Raw genomic sequence first — 17745 nt, 5'->3', positions numbered from 1 at the left:
TGCCTATGACAGCTGAATCTCCCCCTTCAGGTGCATACAATCACGGCAGGAGCATCTGGATCAAGGCAAGTTACAGCCTACCTATGAGCAGCAAACAGCCACAAACAAGATGTAACTGTAACATCCTTGGTCCTAAAGTAGTTACAAGGAAAGTGAAAAATCTTTAAATGAAACACAAAGAATAAAAATATTTGCAACTACGTTAACCTGCAAAAGGTATTTTAAGCAAATACAACAATGCTGAGCAAAGCAACCCTATATTTTTGTTGTGCAGAGTATACAGAGAAAGAAACGACTGATTACCCAAATCAAAGTACATCATGTCTGAACACACGAAAGAAAAGTTTTGCTTTAAGATAGCAATTTATCATTTGCATAAAAACTTTAGGGCCAATTCACACTGCAAGTTATTTCTTGTATTTAGTGGAGCTTTATAACCGTAGCAAAAGGCTAGAACATTGTAAACTATTTTTTTTTTCCATGAGGCCAATTCACATGCTAGCTTGGCACTTCAAAAGTTCTGATGCAGACATTTTGGTGGTGTTGCCTATAAAGGCATAGAAAAAGTCAGCAACAGTCAACACCAGCAAAAAGGGCCAGTCTGCACTGGCAAAAAGCACCAGCCAATTCTTCAACAGCGCAAGTCAGCAGCTGCACCAAGCAACTCCAGTGAAACGGTCAGTCAACTAGCTTTTTTAGTGCTTCCAGTGTGAATAAGCCTTTAAAGTGAACCAGAGGTGCATCAACACAAAGCAATTGGTGACTCTGACACTTACTGCTACTGCCCACCAGTGGTGTAGTCTGCACATTGCATATGCAACAATAAGCACAACAAATCGAAAGACTGACAGAACCTGTGGAAAATAATAAAACAGTTTTAAATATTGAACATAACTCTTCATTCAAATAACTCAATAATTCAAATCAGCTCAAACTAATTAAAAAATAGTGGTGAATGTAGGCTGCATATATAAATTTCATTTTGCGCACGCAGGACTGAATATTAATGCCCCTCTGAATCTACAACATTTTTGTCCCCAGTACCTCACTTATACCTTTTCAGCCAACTGACAGGCTACTTAGCAGCACTACCCAAAAGTCTGGTGGTGAAATTATGTCTTCTCCTCCCACACGCGCAGCATGGATCCAATCTATCAATGTTGTATTGTCATTATACAAACCAACATATATCAACAGAAACTGTCCCAAGAAATGATTTAAAATCTGGAATTAATGGCTTAAAACACATGCTCCTGAACCAGCACAATACGCTATGCCTTCTTACTGCCTACACCTGTGGTAATTGCTGTGGCCCCCGGACTCTCCCCCCCCCCCCCCCCCCCCCCATTTCTTCTTATTCTTCCTCCTATCTCTTCCCTCTTTCTCCCTTTTTTCCTCTCCTTGTTTCTTTTCTTCTTTAATAAACATGCAAATATCCTCTTATTGGTATTTATCAGAGATTTTGACACTTTTATGTTGATTTTTATCCTATTCTCGTCACAAATGACTACAGGATCACCATAACTGTTGAGACGCTCTAACCACCTACTTGTTATTTACACTGGTGTATATGTCATCTTCAATATATTGTTATATTGTCATATTGTATGTACACTGTGCTTTTTCTATTTCCCATGCTACCAACCAAGCAACTGTTTGCCACATTGTTAATTGTTGATTCTTGTAATTCTTGGCCTTTGTGAGAATCTCATGCTGTAATCCCTTTCTTTATCTTAATAAACTTTTATTGTTAAAAAAAATTATGTCTTCTCCACTTTTGACATCACTCTCCTTCCGGTCTGCTGCTCTCCACCCTCACGCGGTCTGTCATGCCTCTCCAGCACCATCCCAGTGCCCACTGAATGTCTGGCTGAAATAAATCAGTGTCCAATGAATGAAATAAACCGGTCTTACTCCAGTTTATTTCACTGCAGGCGCTACCACTCCGAGATCTGCTACTACTACTAAGGCCCAGTGCACACCAAAACCGCTAGGAGATCCACAAAACGCTAGTGGTTTTGGGTGCGGATGAAAGAGTTTAGTCCCAGAGCACACCGGGTGGATCTTGATGCGATCCGCCGGCCGCATCTGCATCCGCATGGCTAATGTATCTCTATGGGCTGGTGCACACCGGCGGTTTGAGGTTTTAAGCAAACCGCAAACGTGCAGCAAGAGGCACATTTGCGGCTTGCTAAAAACCTCAAACCGCCGGTGTGCACCAGACCATAGAGATACATTAGCCATGCGGATTTTCGGGCGGATGCGGCCGGCGGATCCGCCCAGTGTGCACTGGGCCTAACTACTGTTTCCTGCACTCCTTTGCTATGGAAAATGCTGTTGCATTGAAGCACTGACAATGTTAAGAGGGGCCTGACCTGCTACACACCGGGATATGGCATGGCCGGATTTACCATAAAGCACTGTAGGCTTGTGCCTACAGGTACCTTATGTAGGAGAGGCGACTCCCCTCCCTTTCTTCCTCTTGATGCAGAGAGGCTGCTGCAGTGCTTCCCTCCCTGAAACGTGCATAGTTCAAGCCTCTCCTCTACTCCCTATGATCCAGATATATGGTGCACACAGGTGTAGGCAGCAGCACTTACCCTCCGTCCTGCCAGCAGCGGTTCTGCATCATATAGGCAGAGTTCTTCTGTCTGTCACTATTAATATCCCCATATGCTGCTTTGCTTCCTCCCTCCGGGTTCTCGGGTGCAGGCAGCAGCACTCACCCTCTATCCTGCTAGCTGTGGCCCTGCTCGGCATACCGGCAGCATTAGTTTGTATTGTAAGGGTCCTCGTTTGATGAGGTCCTACTGCAATACTCTTCTGTCAGGCCTCCCTTTGTATCCCTGCGTCATGTTACTAACTGTCCTCAACCACTTAATGACAACTGGACATTTATAAACGTCCAGTGTATTTGTGGAGAGTGCATCACCAGTTTGTTACTAAATGATTCACATGTGGTATCATTTTAACCGTGACAAGTTGTAGAATACATTTTGGTGGGTCTTTAAAGAGACTCTGTAGCAACATTTTGAGCCTTATTTCTTCTGTCCTATAAGTTCCTATGCCTGTTCTAATGTGGTCTGTCTTACTGCAGCCTTTCCTACTTGCACTGTCTCTGTAACAAATCTTATCTCCTTTCCTCTGTTGTGTCTGTCGGGCTGAGGCTGAAATGTGTGGAATGTGCAGCACTGCTTGTCATTGGCAGAAGCTTTACACACCCCCTCCAAGCTCTGCATGAGTCACACAGTAAGCTAGTTCTCAGCCTATGATACTCTGGTTAGAAGCCAGTCTTTTGTTTGTAAACACTGCCTAAAACTGTTAATTACAAACCAGGATTGCAGCAGGGAGTGGCAGAAACAGCACAGAGGGGCACAGGAGAACATAAGGAATAGAATGGTATGCTTTTTATTGTAAGAATTTTAGAGTACAGATTCTCTTTAAGCTTGGACACACATCACATAAAAAATAGGTATGAACAAATTCAATCAAACAAAGACATTTTCAAAATTATGATCAAATTTGGGAAAGTTTTATCAAAACTACAAGAGACATATCTGGTGACATTTTAACCGGGATAGTAGCAGAATAGAGTTTAGAAAGTTTTAGGGTTGAGGCCCATAACTTGTGGATTCTTTTTAGTCACAAGCTGAATCAAAGGCAATTACATTTTTGCATATTCGGTACCAAAATAAAAGACTTGTAAAATGAAAACAAAGTGACAGAATATGAAAGAAACAACACGTATGTTAGTTATTTTTTCAAATAGTGTACAATGAGAAAGCAAAAAATGAAAAACAGAAAAAAAGACACCTTTATTTCCAAATACAATAATCACCATACATTGTGCTAGGAACATAATCTAAACGTTGTTATAATCAAAATGAATAAGCAAATAGAATTTGTGGGTGTAGCTTAGTTAGCACATTTATTTTAAAGCTGTAATGGATGTAAATTATAATTAATACGGTGCGCTCCTTTTCACCAAGCGACAAGATCAAATTCCACTAGTGTTTGGATCGCTTTTGTGTCACACCTTTAAAAGTTATTCATATATGGTCTAGGTGAAGGTGTATTGCAATATGTAGATAGAAGGAAGTATGGAATACAAAATGAAATGGCAATTAACAAAAAAAAGGATTTTTTAATTTGTATCATTTGGATTATTTTAAATTCGAAACAAAGTTCGGCAAAAGGGCGGTACCGAAAAAGCCGCAACATGTGACTATAGAATCCTGTCAAAAGCGTCTCCCAAATGCCAATAGATGAGTCACACCGACGAAACTAGTCGGGTGGAGTTTGGCAGGACAGGAGACGCTGAACACGCTGCTGCAACTGGTTTTTAAATACGCATATTTTTACTACAATTGTGAGTGCACTACTTTTTGGAATTTGTTTAATAAACGGTATTATGCTATGGAAATCCTTCTTTTGAGTCTAAGGCTGAACCAGTAAGGAAAAAAACGAATCTGGCTGGTCTAATTGGGGTCAGCAACAGGAATTGGTGAGAGGCTCTACAATAATTTGGAGTGGGTTCACACTACTGGTGTTAAGGTGAAATACTGCACCAAAGAATTGTATATTTTCTTTTATGAGGTTACAACGTGAGAGAGGCTGCTGATGAGGAGGAAGCTACAGGCTGGGTCAGAAAGCGATTATGCTAATCGAGTAGATTGGCCACAAAAGCTGGTGAGGGCATTGAATGCCAAAAGCACATTGGCTGGTCTGTTACAGATTAGCATGAATATCTGGTGAGCGCATTGTATGTACGTGGACTTTGGCCAAATGAACGGATTGAACATACTGCACTATGAGAGTTTTTCTCTCTTTTCATGAACCTCTCAGAAGATAAAGAGCAGGAGAAAGTTTACTGGCTGGGCCAAAAACGCATTGGCTGATCTGTAATCGATTGGCATTGAATTCTGGTGAGCGTAACCTGAGAGCATTGTATATTGAAGCAATTTATATACTGGACTGAACAGTGTTGAACTTTTCGAGAAATATACTGTATATACATTTGTTGAGCGCTAGACCATATATGAATAACTTTTAAAGGTTGTGACATCTAACCTCAGGTCAAAAGCAATCCAAACACTAGTGGAATTTGATCTTGTCGCTTGGTGAAAAGTATTAATTATAATTTTTATAAGACAGTGATTACTGTAGAGTGTAAGATATTAAACAGTGATTTTACACAGGGATTAGAGTTCAGAATATTTTTTACTTGGGGGGGTGTGGGCTGTGTGGAGGGGCAGAGTTTAGGGCACCAGAACTCCTGTGCCTACAGCCTCCTGAGATCACCGGCCCGGTGATCAGGATCTTGCTGAGTTAAGTTTCTCCATTGCTGCTGTTGCAAAGCCAATACTCTGATGTGCCGTAAACCTCTGTAGCTGATGACCGATTAATGCCCATAAGCAAAACTGAGCTAAGTAATTTAGTAACAGGCGTATCAGGGGTGACTAACCTCACAATCAATACCTCTTGTTTTCGTTCTGCCATAAATTTGATACACGTGTGTTTGATATACAGTGCCTCTGCACAGTATCTTCACAGTACCTCCCCCAGCTTCCGGACCAGCAGTCTCTGGTCCCTTAACCACTTCAGAACCATAGGCTTCCACCCCCTTAGTGACCAGGTTATTTTTTAAAATTGAGGGCTCTGCAGCTTTAAAAGCTTGCTGCAGAGCCATACATCGCAGCACACAAATGATCCCACCAATAGAGCGTTCTATTGGTGGGCTTTGATCGCCGTTGCAATGTTTATTTCTCTTGTGTATTTTTTTTCTTAATAAATGTCCCTATTTCCCCCCACCCTCCCCCCTGCCAGCCAATGACAGAAATCAGCTGTCAAAGGCATCAGCCTATGAGATCCGATCGCTCTTGAGCCTCTGTAGAGGACAGCTGAGTGACATGGCTGTCCCCAGTACAGAGCTGCCGTAGATTGCAGCGGTGTACGATGTAAATACAGTAGATGGCAGTTTCAACGTCTAACAGTCTCCTAGCGGCGATCGTCGTTCAAGTGGGGATGAGCGCATTGGCTGAAATAGTCTTCAATCTCCGTCCCCAGCACTTAACGCCAATTGGCATTATGCGGTCCTGGGGGAGCCGCCGTGTCCATGCAAATCGGCATGACGCGGTCATTAAGAAGTTAAGGCCCAGAGACTTTTTGGTCAGAAAACGGGGCTCACTGATGTCCCGCCATAGGGACCAGTCTCTCTCACAGTTTGCGGTGCTCTACCGTCGCTAAAGCCCATTTGCTCTGCTGTCAGTATGACAGTAGAGCTCCGTGAGGTGGTCAGGGCCTGATTTCTTTGGCTCCAGACCCTGTGATCACTGTGAGCCAATCACAGTGATCACAGTGTCTGGAGCCAATGAAATTGGCTTCTGACCAGCTCAAGGAGCTCTGCTGTCATACCGACAGCAGAGCGAGTGGGCTCCAGGAGTAAGAGATCGGTGCAATAACTGAATTGAACAATCTACGCCGTGGCAGACATTACAGGACCTAAACAGGGCATATATTTCAATTAGCAAGGTCCAGAAATGTATAATAGTAATATTTTTTTCCCCACAAACATACCACCCAGACCACGCTGCATGCAATGTTGGTCTGGTGCCTTTAGTGTTGCAGCCTCGTACAGGTGGAAGGAAGACATGGCAAATGTCTCAGTCACAGTGTTTTACCAGAATTTTCGTTAGAGCAAAACAGAACTCAATATGCCCTCTCTGCTCTAAACGATACGCAACAGCATAATACAAAGTTAAAAAAAAAAAAAAAACATTTGCTATAGCTGATACAAATCCTAAAATAAATCTGCACTGTTTCTACTTCCTGATTCATGGAAGCAGACATATTGTTAACAGCCTGTGCTTTCAAATGAGCTTTTCTGCCATTTCTGCCATGGCAGTCATGTGACACAGGGGAGAGATCAAATTACAATTTGTGATTAGACAAAAATGCAGGGGAATTAAACAGGCTAAACTCTCTAAATACATACAGGGTGCATTACTCTATGTTTTTCTTTTGTCCATTGCAAGAGTTCAGTTCCACTTTTTAACCACTTGCCGACCGCCCACTGCACAGAGGCGGCCGGAAAGTGGATCCCGCAAGGACCGCCGCATGCACAGAGGCGGCGGTCCTTGTATGGGCATGGGCGGCGCGATCGCGTCATTTGTGACGCGATCGGCCGCCGGCGACTGGCTCCGCCCCCCTCGCGCTGTAACCCGCCGGCCGTTCGGAAGCGCCGGCGGGTTACTAGCACCTGGATCGCCGCATACAAAGTGTATAATACAATTTGTAATGTATACAAAGTGTATTATACAGGCTGCCTCCTGCCCTGGTGGTCCCAGTGTCCGAGGGACCACCAGGGCCGGCTGCAGCCACCCTAGTCTGCACCCAAGCACACTGATTTCCCCCCCCCCTGCCCCCTGATCGCCCACAGCACCCCTTAGACCCCCCCCCCTGCCAACCCCACAGACCACTGTTTGCGCCCAATCACCCCCCTAATCACCCATCAATCACTCCCTGTCACTATCTGTAAACGCTATTTTTTTGTTTATGCCCTAAACTGCCCCCTGCTCCCTCCTGATCACCCCCCACCCCTCAGATTCTCCCCAGACCCCCCCCCCCCCTGTGTACTGTATGCATCTAACCCCCTGATCACCTGTCAATCACCCGTCAATCACCCATCAATCACCCCCTGTCACTGCCACCCATCAATCAGCCCCTAACCTGCCCCTTGCGGGCAATCTGATCACCCACCCACACCAATAGATCGCCCGCAGATCCGACGTCAGATTACCTCCCAAGTGCATTGTTTACATCTCTTCTCTACCCTAAACACCCACTAATTACCCATCAATCACCCCCTATCACCACCTGTCACTGTTACCCATCAGATCAGACCCTAATCTGCCCCTTGCGGGCACCCAATCACCCGCCTACACGCTCAGATTGCCCTCAGACCCCCCCTTATCAATTCGCCAGTGCATTATTTACATCTTTTCTTCCCTGTAATAACCCACTGATCACCTGTCAATCACATGTCAATTACCCATCAATCACCCCCTGTCACTGCCACCCAATCAATCACCCCCTGTCACTGCCACCCATCAATCAGCCCCTAACCTGCCCCTTGCGGGCAATCTGATCACCCACCCACACCAATAGATCGCCCGCAGATCTGACGTCAGATCACCTCCCAAGTGCAGTGTTTACATCTCTTCTCTACCCTAAACACCCACTAATTACCCATCAATCACCCATCAATCACCCCCTATCACCACCTGTCACTGTTACTCATCAGATCAGACCCTAATCTGCCCCTTGCGGGCACCCAATCACCCGCCTACACGCTCAGATTGCCCTCAGACCCCCCTTTATCAATTCGCCAGTGCATTATATACATCTTTTCTTCCCTGTAATAACCCACTGATCACCTGTCAATCACATGTCAATTACCCATCAATCATCCCCTGTCACTGCCACCCATCAATCACCCCCTGTCACTGCCACCCATCAATCAGCCCCTAACCTGCCCCTTGCGGGCAATCTGATCACCCACCCACACCAATAGATCGCCCGCAGATCCGACATCAGATCACCTCCCAAGTGCATTGTTTACATCTCTTCTCTACCATAAACACCCACTAATTACCCATCAATCACCCCCTGTCACTGCTATCCATCAGATTAGACCCCTATCTGCCCCTAGGGCACTCAATCACCCGCCCACACCCTCAGACCCCAGCCCTGATCACCTCGCCAGTGCATTGCATGCATCTATCCCTCTAATCACACCTTGAGACACCCATCAATCACCTCCTGTCACCCCCTAGCACACCTACCCATCAGATCAGGCCCTAATTTGCCCCGTGTGGGCTCCTGATCACTCGGCCAAACCCTCAGATCCCCCTCAGACCCCCTTCCGATCACCTCCCCAGTGCATTGATTGCATCTATTTTCCCCTCTAACCACCCCCTGAGACACCCATCAATCACCTCCTGTCACCCCCCTAGCACTCCTATCCATCAGATCAGGCCCAATACAACCTGTCATCTAAAAGGCCACCCTGCTTATGACCGGTTCCACAAAATTCGCCACCTCATAGACCACCTGTCATCAAAATTTGCAGATGCTTGTACCCCTGAACAGTCATTTTGAGACATTTGGTTTCCAGACTACTCACGGTTTTGGGCCCGTAAAATGCCAGGGCGGTATAGGAACCCCACAAGTGACCCCATTTTAGAAAAAAGACACCCCAATGTATTCTGTTTGGTGTATGACGAGTTCATAGAAGATTTTATATTATTTTCAAAAGTTAGCGGAAATTGATTTTTAATGTTTTTTTTTCACAAAGTGTCATTTTTCACTAACTTGTGACAAAAAATAAAATCTTCTATGAACTCGCCATACTCCTAACAGAATACCTTGGGGTGTCTTCTTTCTAAAATGGGGTCACTTGTGGGGTTCCTATACTGCCCTGGCATTTTAGGGGCCCTAAACCGTGAGGAGTAGTCTAGAAAACAAATGCCTCAAAATGACCTGTGAATAGGACGTTGGGCTGGGTTGTCCTTTTTTGCTTCTGTACATTAGTTAAGTCTGAGGGGAAATACAGAAGCAAAAAAAGACACCCCAGCATGCCCTGCAACTTTCTTTGTGCGGCAACGTACCAAATAAGAGTCAGGTAAACTGGGGAATGATCATTTATAAACAAGAAAAGTAATAGAGATTTTAACTTTTGGATTGCCTGATTAGCATCCTTATTACTTGTTTACCAGATAAAAATAAAGAATTGATTTTTGATTTTATGCCCAACAGTTACACTTTAAGTCAAGCACTTCCGGCGCGGGGGGGGGGGGGGGGGGACCGCAAAGTGTGACTTTCGCTAGGCAATTTGCCCTAACGCATCACAGCAGTGTGAAATAGCACTAAGAGACCCTTGTGTGCCTACTGCTGTGTCTGTAGTTCCCTACTCTCTAATAGTGTACCTGCTCGTGGTACCTCTCATAACACTCCCCTAGGCATAGGCCAGGCTGGTCAGGACAGGTGGGACAATAAACAGTGGTGTCACGCCTTATTCCAGCCCTGCTGCAGACACGACAACGTTTTCTTCGGATTCGGTGACCTGGGGTACTCGGAATTGGATAGGCGTAATGCCTTCCATGCAGCCGGCTTGTTGCATCTTGGGGTTGGGCCACGGCACCTCCTGGGTACAGGAGGTCCATCACGATCTGTTTCTGAAATTGAAGAAACAATCCAGTTCTCCCAGCATTACTGTAGAGAACAAAGCTGTTGTAAATTGCCAATTGAATGAGGTAAAAAGACACTTTTTTATACCAGCGTCTGTCTTGTTTTTCGGGAAACTAAATAGGGCGCTAACCTCTGGTCATTGAAGTCCACCCCTCCCATGTAAGTATTATACTCGTGGACGACAAGGGGTTTTTCAATGACCTCAGTTCGCCATTGAATTTCAACTGTTGTGCCTGCGTGAATGGTGGACAGAAAGTAAACGTCTCTCTTGTCCTTCCATTTCACCGCGAGCAGGTCGTCAGGACACAAGGCGGCCTTCTGCCCCCGTTCAAGTCTGGTGGTAATGAGCCATTGGGGGAAGTCCCGGCGACTAGGCCGCATGGTGCCACAGCATCGTTTTTTTTCTATTTTTAAGTGCTGAAATAGGGGCACACTTGTGTAATAATTGGCCACAAAAAGATGGTACCCCTTCTGGAACAAGGGTGACACCAAGTCCCACACAAGTCCCCAGGTAGACAGGGCATCCGACCGGTTCCAAATTTGAGTCTTTTCCCTCATAGACCCTAAAATAAGATGTATAGTCTGTGGCCCTTTCACAGAGCTTATACTGTTTCACCCCATACCGGGCGCGCTTGCTTGGGATGTACTGTTTGATGCGAAGGCGCCCGGTAAAACGTATGAGGGACTCGTCTACGCAGATGTCCTGTTCAGGGGTATAAGCATCTGCAAATCTGGATGACAGGTGGTCTATGAGGGGCCGAATTTTGTGGAGGCGGTCAAAAGCAGGGTGGTCACTTCGATGACAGGTTTCGTTGATATTGAAGAGCAGGAAGCGCAGGTTGTTCTCAAATCGTGTCCTGGACATGGCAGCAGAGTACAGGGGAACATGACATGCTGGGTCCGCAGACCAATAAGACCGCAACACATTCTGCTTTACTAGTCCCGTGTGAAGGAGAAGGCCCAAAAAAAATTTAATTATGGAAACTTGGACTGGTTTCCACCGAAAAGCTTGGGCAAGGAACTTATTCGGATTGGCGGTTATGTATTGTGTGGCCTTACGGTTGGTCTCTGACACGATTAAGTCTAAGAGATCCTCGGTGAAAAACAGATAGAAAAAGTCTAGGGCTGATCCTAGATTATCTGTCTCCACCTGGACTCCAGACTGGGAAGTGAAAGGGGGAAGTACGGGTGCGGCGGAATCAGGGGATTTCCAATTTGGATTTGCCAGCACCTCTGGTAAACTAGGGGTAGTACGGGCCTGTCTTCTTGGTGGCTGCGACTGGGATCTTACTGCACGTGCCACCGAACCAGTTTCAACTTCCATGCTGGTGCTCGCCACTTCACCAGGGTCTACGGAAGTACTGGTGCTAGGTCCAGGAGATGTTGTGCTGCTGGTGCCTGCCCCACCATGAAATCTCAGACGAGCACTAACACCACTCTGCTACCCTTGAGGCCGATCCTGCGCCACCTGCGGTCCAACAACATGGGGTGTGGTACGCCTGGCTCTAGCCGGGACTTCAACCTCGTCATCACTATCGGTCAGTGAGCCACTGCTCTCTACAGGTTCAAACTCTGACCCGGAAGATTCATCGAATGAGGCGTCCCAATCGTCCTCATCCGACTCGGCCATGTACCTGTACGCCTCATCATCGGAATACCTCTTTCTTGCCATGATGGACTGCTAAATTTAGAGGGTATTCCTCTGAGACTACCCAGAAAAAAAGAGCACCTACCTAGCAAAAGGGAGTATTTGAGAGGTAGAAAGCTGTGGTCACTGAGTTTTGATTAAAAAAAAAAAAATCAAAACTGATCTTTACAGTGCCACAGCTATTGTACAGTGTTTTTTGCAGTGATCAGAATAAAAAAAAATTCTGTCACTGCGGTGGGGCGGGCTAAACACAAGTGCAGACGAACGATCAGGCCTGATCGGGTAAACACTGCGTTTTTTTGTGGATCCTAGTGACTCTAATATACAGTGGCTTGCAAAAGTATTCGGCCCCCTTGAAGTTTTCCACATTTTGTCACATTACTGCCACAAACATGAATCAATTTCATTGGAATTCCACGTGAAAGACTAATACAAAGTGGTGTACACGTGAGAAGTGGAACGAAAATCATACATGATTCCAAACATTTTTTACAAATCAATAACTGCAAAGTGGGGTGAGCGTAATTATTCGGCCCCCTGAGTCAATACTTTGTAGAACCACCTTTTGCTGCATCTACAGCTGCCTGTCTTTTAGGGTATGTCTCTACCAGCTTTGCACATCTAGAGACTGAAATCCTTGCCCATTCTTCTTTGCAAAATAGCTCCAGCTCAGTCAGATTAGATGGACAGTGTTTGTGAACAGCAGTTTTCAGATGTTGTCACAGATTTTCGATTGGATTTAGATCTGGACTTTGACTGGGCCATTCTAACACATGGATATGTTTTGTTTTAAACCATTCCATTGTTGCCCTGGCTTTATGTTTAGGGCCGTTGTCCTGCTGGAAGGTGAACCTCCACCCCAGTCTCAAGTCTTTTGCAGACTCCAAGAGGTTTTCTTCCAAGATTGCCCTGTATTTGGCTCCATCCATCTTCCCATCAACTCTGACCATCTTCCCTGTCCCTGCTGAAGAGAAGCATCCCCAGAGCATGATACTGCCACTACCATATTTGACAGTGGGGATGGTGTGTTCAGAGTGATGTGCAGTGTTAGTTTTCCGCCACACATAGCATTTTGGCCAAAAAGTTCAGTTTTGGTCTCATCTGACCAGAGCACCTTCTTCCACATGTTTGCTGTGTCCCCCACATGGCTTGTGGCAAACTGCAAACTGGACTTCTTATGCTTTTCTGTTAACAATGGCTTTCTTCTTGCCACTCTTCCATAAAGGCCAATTTTGTGCAGTGCATGACTAATAGTTGTCCTATGGACAGATTCCCCACCTGAGCTGTAGATCTCTGCAGTTCGTCCAGAGTCACCATGGGCCTCTTGACTGCTTTTCTAATCAGTGCTCTCCTTGTTAGGCCTGTAAGTTTAGGTGGACGGCCTTGTCTTGGTAGGTTTACAGTTGTGCCATACTCCTTACATTTCTGAATGATCGCTTGAACAGTGCTCCGTGGGATGTTCAAGGCTTTGAAAATCTTTTTGTAGCCTAAGCCTGCTTTAAATTTCTCAATAACTTTATTCATGACCTGTCTGGTGTGTTCTTTGGACTTCATGGTGTTGTTGCTCCCAATATTATCTTAGGCAACCTCTGAGGTCGTCACAGAGCAGCTGTATTTGTACTGACATTAGATTACACACAGGTGCACTCTATTTAGCCATTAGCACTCATCAGGCAATGTCTATGGGCAACTGACTGCACTTAAACCAAAGGGGGCTGAATAATTATACACACCCCACTTTGCAGTTATTGATTTGTAAAAAAAAATTTGGAATCATGTATGATTTTCGTTCCACTTCTCACGTGTACACCACTTTGCATTTGTCTTTCATGTGGAATTCCAATAAAATTGATTCATGTTTGTGGCAGTAATATGACAAAATGTGGAAAACTTCAAGGGGGCCGAATACTTTTGCAAGCCACTGTAGATCTGACTGCGATCAATAATGATCACTTACAGATACTATATAGTACCAATGTTGATTAGCGACAGTGATGACGCTAATTAGTGACTGGTGCAGTGGGCTGAGCACTAACTGACACTTACAAAGGGGCCTAGCTAACTGGCCTAACTGCTAACACTAGTGATACTAAAAAAGTGACAGTTTTCACTGATCACTGTTTTTAGATCACTAGGATAGTGACAGGGGGGTGGTGGCGAGTGGGGAATCAGAGGCAATCAGAAACAATCACAGGACAATCAAAGCCAATCATAGGCAATCACATGGCAATCGCAGGCCAATCACAGGGCACTTAAATCACGGGACAATCAAAGCCAATCACAGGCCAATCAAAGCCAATCACAGGGCAATCACAGGGCAATCAAACCAATCACGGGACAATCAAAGCCAATCACAGGCCAATCAAAGCCAATCACAGGCCAATCACAGGGCGATCAAAGGGCAATCAAAACCAATCGCGGGACAATCAAAGCCGATTACGGGACAATCAAATACAATTACAGCACAATCAAATACGAAGTCAGCACAATCAAATACAATATCAGCACAATCAAATACAATTACAGCACAATCAAATACAATGCACTGGGAAGGTGATTGGGGGGGGTCTGAGGAGGGCGATCTGAGGGTGTGTGGGGTTGATTAGGTGCCCGCACGGGGCAGACTGGGTCCTGATCTGATGGGTGGCAGACACGGGGTAACGATGGGAGATCAGTGAGGGATTACAGAGGAGCATAGATGTAAACAATGCACTGGGGAGGTTATCAGGAGGGGGGTCTGAGGGCAATCTGAGGGTCTGGGTGGGTGATCAGGTGCCCCCAAGGGACAGTTTAGGGTCTGCTCTGATGGGTGGTGGTGATAGACAGGTGATAGATAGGTGATAGACAGGTGATCAGTGGGTAAGGCAGCTGTATACAAATGTATACAGTATACAGGGGGGTGGTCTGGGGGGGGGGGGGGGGGTTGGAGGGTAGCCTGGTAGCCCTGCTGCACTATTTCTCTTCAGTAGTATCTGAATAGCTACAGAAACAAGCATGCAGCTAGTCTTGGCAGATCTGACTTTAAAGTCTGAAACACCTGATCTGCTGCATGCTTGTTCGGGGGCTATGGCTAATAGTATTAGAGGCAGATGATCAGCAGGGCTGCCAGGCAACTGGTATTGCTTAAAAGGAAATAAACATGGCAGCCTCCATATACCTCTCTCTTCAGTTCCCCTTTAAGGTTCAGCTTGATCTCATTCTGGCCCAGCAAAGTTGAAAAAGCGTTAATTTGGATGGGTGTCAAGTATTATAAGCAAGCAAATAAGCCTGATACTTGGCTGGCTAGACAGTTGCGAGCTAAAGAAAAAACGAACCGCATTTCAAATTTGCATGGGCCCAAATTAACTATCAAGCCATCCCGATACAGTTCATCAAGCTTTTCTTCAATACTACACTAACCTCTATAAATCTAATGGAGTAGTTGATGACATCTGTCTACAACAATTTTTGCAACCCCTACACCTCCCTCAATTTACTGCCGATTCCCTATTCACCTTAAATAGTGTTATCACCGAGAAGAAGGTAACTAAGTGTATTAAAATGTTGAAAATAGGTAAAGCACCTCGATCTGATGGGCTTTCGGTGCTATACTATAAAAAATGTTATCAAGCTCTTACACCCCATGTAACCAGGTGGTTTAATCAAATCAGGACTAATCATATAATCATAGCACCCCCCCCCCCCTCCCAATTTATGGAATCTAGAATTTCCCTTATACCCAAACCAGGTAGAGACCACACAAATGTAAAAAAAAATGCCCTATTTCCCTATTAAACTTTGACTATAAATTGCTCACTGCTATGCTAGTTGCCAGTCTCAATAAATACTTGCCTGCTCTGTCGCTAAAGACCAGGTAGGTTTTATCCCATTTCGACTAGCTTCTGATAATATCAGAAGGAATGTCCTTCTCATTCAGACAGATAATATTTAGTCTTGCACATTCCACGTTTGATATTTCAGTATTGCTCTCATGTTGTACATTATCATTGCTATTTGCACATATTCACTATGTACCCTTCTGTACACATATATTTATATTTTTATAAGATTCTTTGTATATGAGAAATTTTATATGTGATTTTACTCTCTTATACACAAGTAAAAATGCTTTACATTTTTCACAGTGTGTGCACTAGCACTTTATAGTTAGTATTATGTTGTATATTTATACTATTGTACTGTATATCATCATATGTATAAACAATATTTTCATATTTATATATTTTGTTACATGTACAAGGGTTTTTTGTACATACTAGGTCCATCTGAACTTATAGTTTTCTTTTCTTTCAGTGTACTCTGCCTTTCTGCCACTAGATGGCAATATCTCTCTTATTTTCATTTTACTTTATTCTGTTTCGAGTCTTCGAGGACTTTTTTTTTTTCTTTCACTATTTTATCTCTATCTAATTGCTCCGGTATTCCTTCCCTAAAGACCCATACACACGGGGTACGGCCATCGCCGCAACCACGTGGCACGTGCGTGTTGCGGCGACAGGTCGCCCGTGTGTATGACGCGCGCGCCCCGAACCGTCGCCCGTCGGAGCTGTCGCCAGGCGATTGACATGTTCAATTGCCGGCTACAGCTGTCGCCGCAACTTCGCCGGAACTGTCGCTAGTCCCGCGTGAGTACGCGGGCTAGCGACAGGAGACCTACGCGAGTGAATGGAGCATCCGGCTGGGGGATGCTCCATTCACAAACAGCTTCCACCGCGTCTCTGCCTTTCTGGCGAGACGTGTAGACACTGGACAGCTGTCGCCGGCAGGGAGCTGTTGCTCCCTGTTCGCGTGCGCGCATGCAACAGGGGACAATTGTCCCCCGTGTGTATGTAGCTATACTCTATATGATGCCAGGGCATGGGTGTCCACACGTCGGGCAAATTGGGGCAGCTGCATCCCACCCGACTCAGCGCAATGAAGGGGAAGCAGCAGGCACAGCAGCGGAGAAGGGGGGACGTCCCCCTTCCCTCACCTAGGGGTTTCTCCTTACTCGCCCCCCACCTCCATAATTTAGCAGCGGGCGCAGCGGAGCAGAACACTACCTCTATTCCGTGCACGTGAGGAAGGCTCTGTGCGCAGCTGGTCTGGTCAGTGACGTCAGACCAGATCTCCCTTTTATGCAGGGAATGGAGGAAGTGTTCCGCTCCGCTGCCGCTTCATTATGGATGGGCGACCGAGGAAGAGTGAGCCGCCACTGTCACAACTGGAGGAGTCCCTGTTACTACCTGAACTAGGGGTGGGGGGGTCCCTGTCACTACCTGAACTGGGGGGGCTCCTGTCACTACCTAAACTGGGGGTCCCTGTCACTACCTAAACTGGGGGGTCCCTGTCACTACCTGAACTAGGGGGCTTCTGTCACTACCTGAACTGGGGGGGCTCCTGTCACTACCTAAACTGGGGGGCCCCTGTCACTACCTAAACTGGGAGGTCCCTGTCACTACCTGAACTGGGGGGTCCCTGTCATTACTTGAACTGGGGAGCTCCTGTCACTGCCTGAACTGGGGGCTCCTGTCACTACCTAAACTGGGGGGTCCCTGTCACTACCTGAACTGGGGGCTCCTGTCACTACCTAAACTGGGGGTTCCCTGTCACTACCTGAACTGGGGAGTCCCTGTCACTACCTGAACTAGGGGGGGGGGGGTCCTGTCACTACTTGAACTCGGGGGCTCCTGTCACTAAATAAACTAGGAGCCTCTTGTCACTACTTAAACGAGGAGGCACCTGTCACTACTTCAACTGGGGGGCCCTGTCACTACCTAAACTGGAGGGCACCTGTCACTACCTAAACTATCCAGGCCAGCCAGCCCAGCATCACCGTCAGACAGGCCAGCCCAGTATCACCGCCAGCC

General features: G+C 45.9%; 1 protein-coding gene across 8 annotated transcripts in view; it reads right to left on the bottom strand.

Moving 5' to 3' along the window:
• Nucleotides 1-17745, bottom strand: part of STARD3NL (STARD3 N-terminal like) — a 673845-nt gene that overhangs the window by 580935 nt on the left and 75165 nt on the right. For 7 of the 8 annotated variants that reach the window (XR_011020835.1, XR_011020836.1, XM_068236415.1 and 4 more), the window contains exon 4: nucleotides 777-854. The exons of the other annotated variant lie outside the window; for it this stretch is intronic. Coding sequence is in view for 5 of the 7 variants with exons in the window: in XM_068236415.1 (XP_068092516.1) it covers nucleotides 777-854 (78 nt within the window). In the remaining 2 variants the exon portion in view is untranslated. The remainder of the gene's footprint in view (nucleotides 1-776; nucleotides 855-17745) is intronic. 8 annotated transcript variants of the gene reach the window in all.

This window comes from Hyperolius riggenbachi, chromosome 5 (genome assembly GCF_040937935.1).
Source record: "Hyperolius riggenbachi isolate aHypRig1 chromosome 5, aHypRig1.pri, whole genome shotgun sequence".
NCBI classification, from domain to species: domain Eukaryota; kingdom Metazoa; phylum Chordata; class Amphibia; order Anura; family Hyperoliidae; genus Hyperolius; species Hyperolius riggenbachi.
This window is presented reverse-complemented; position numbering and strand designations above follow the sequence as displayed.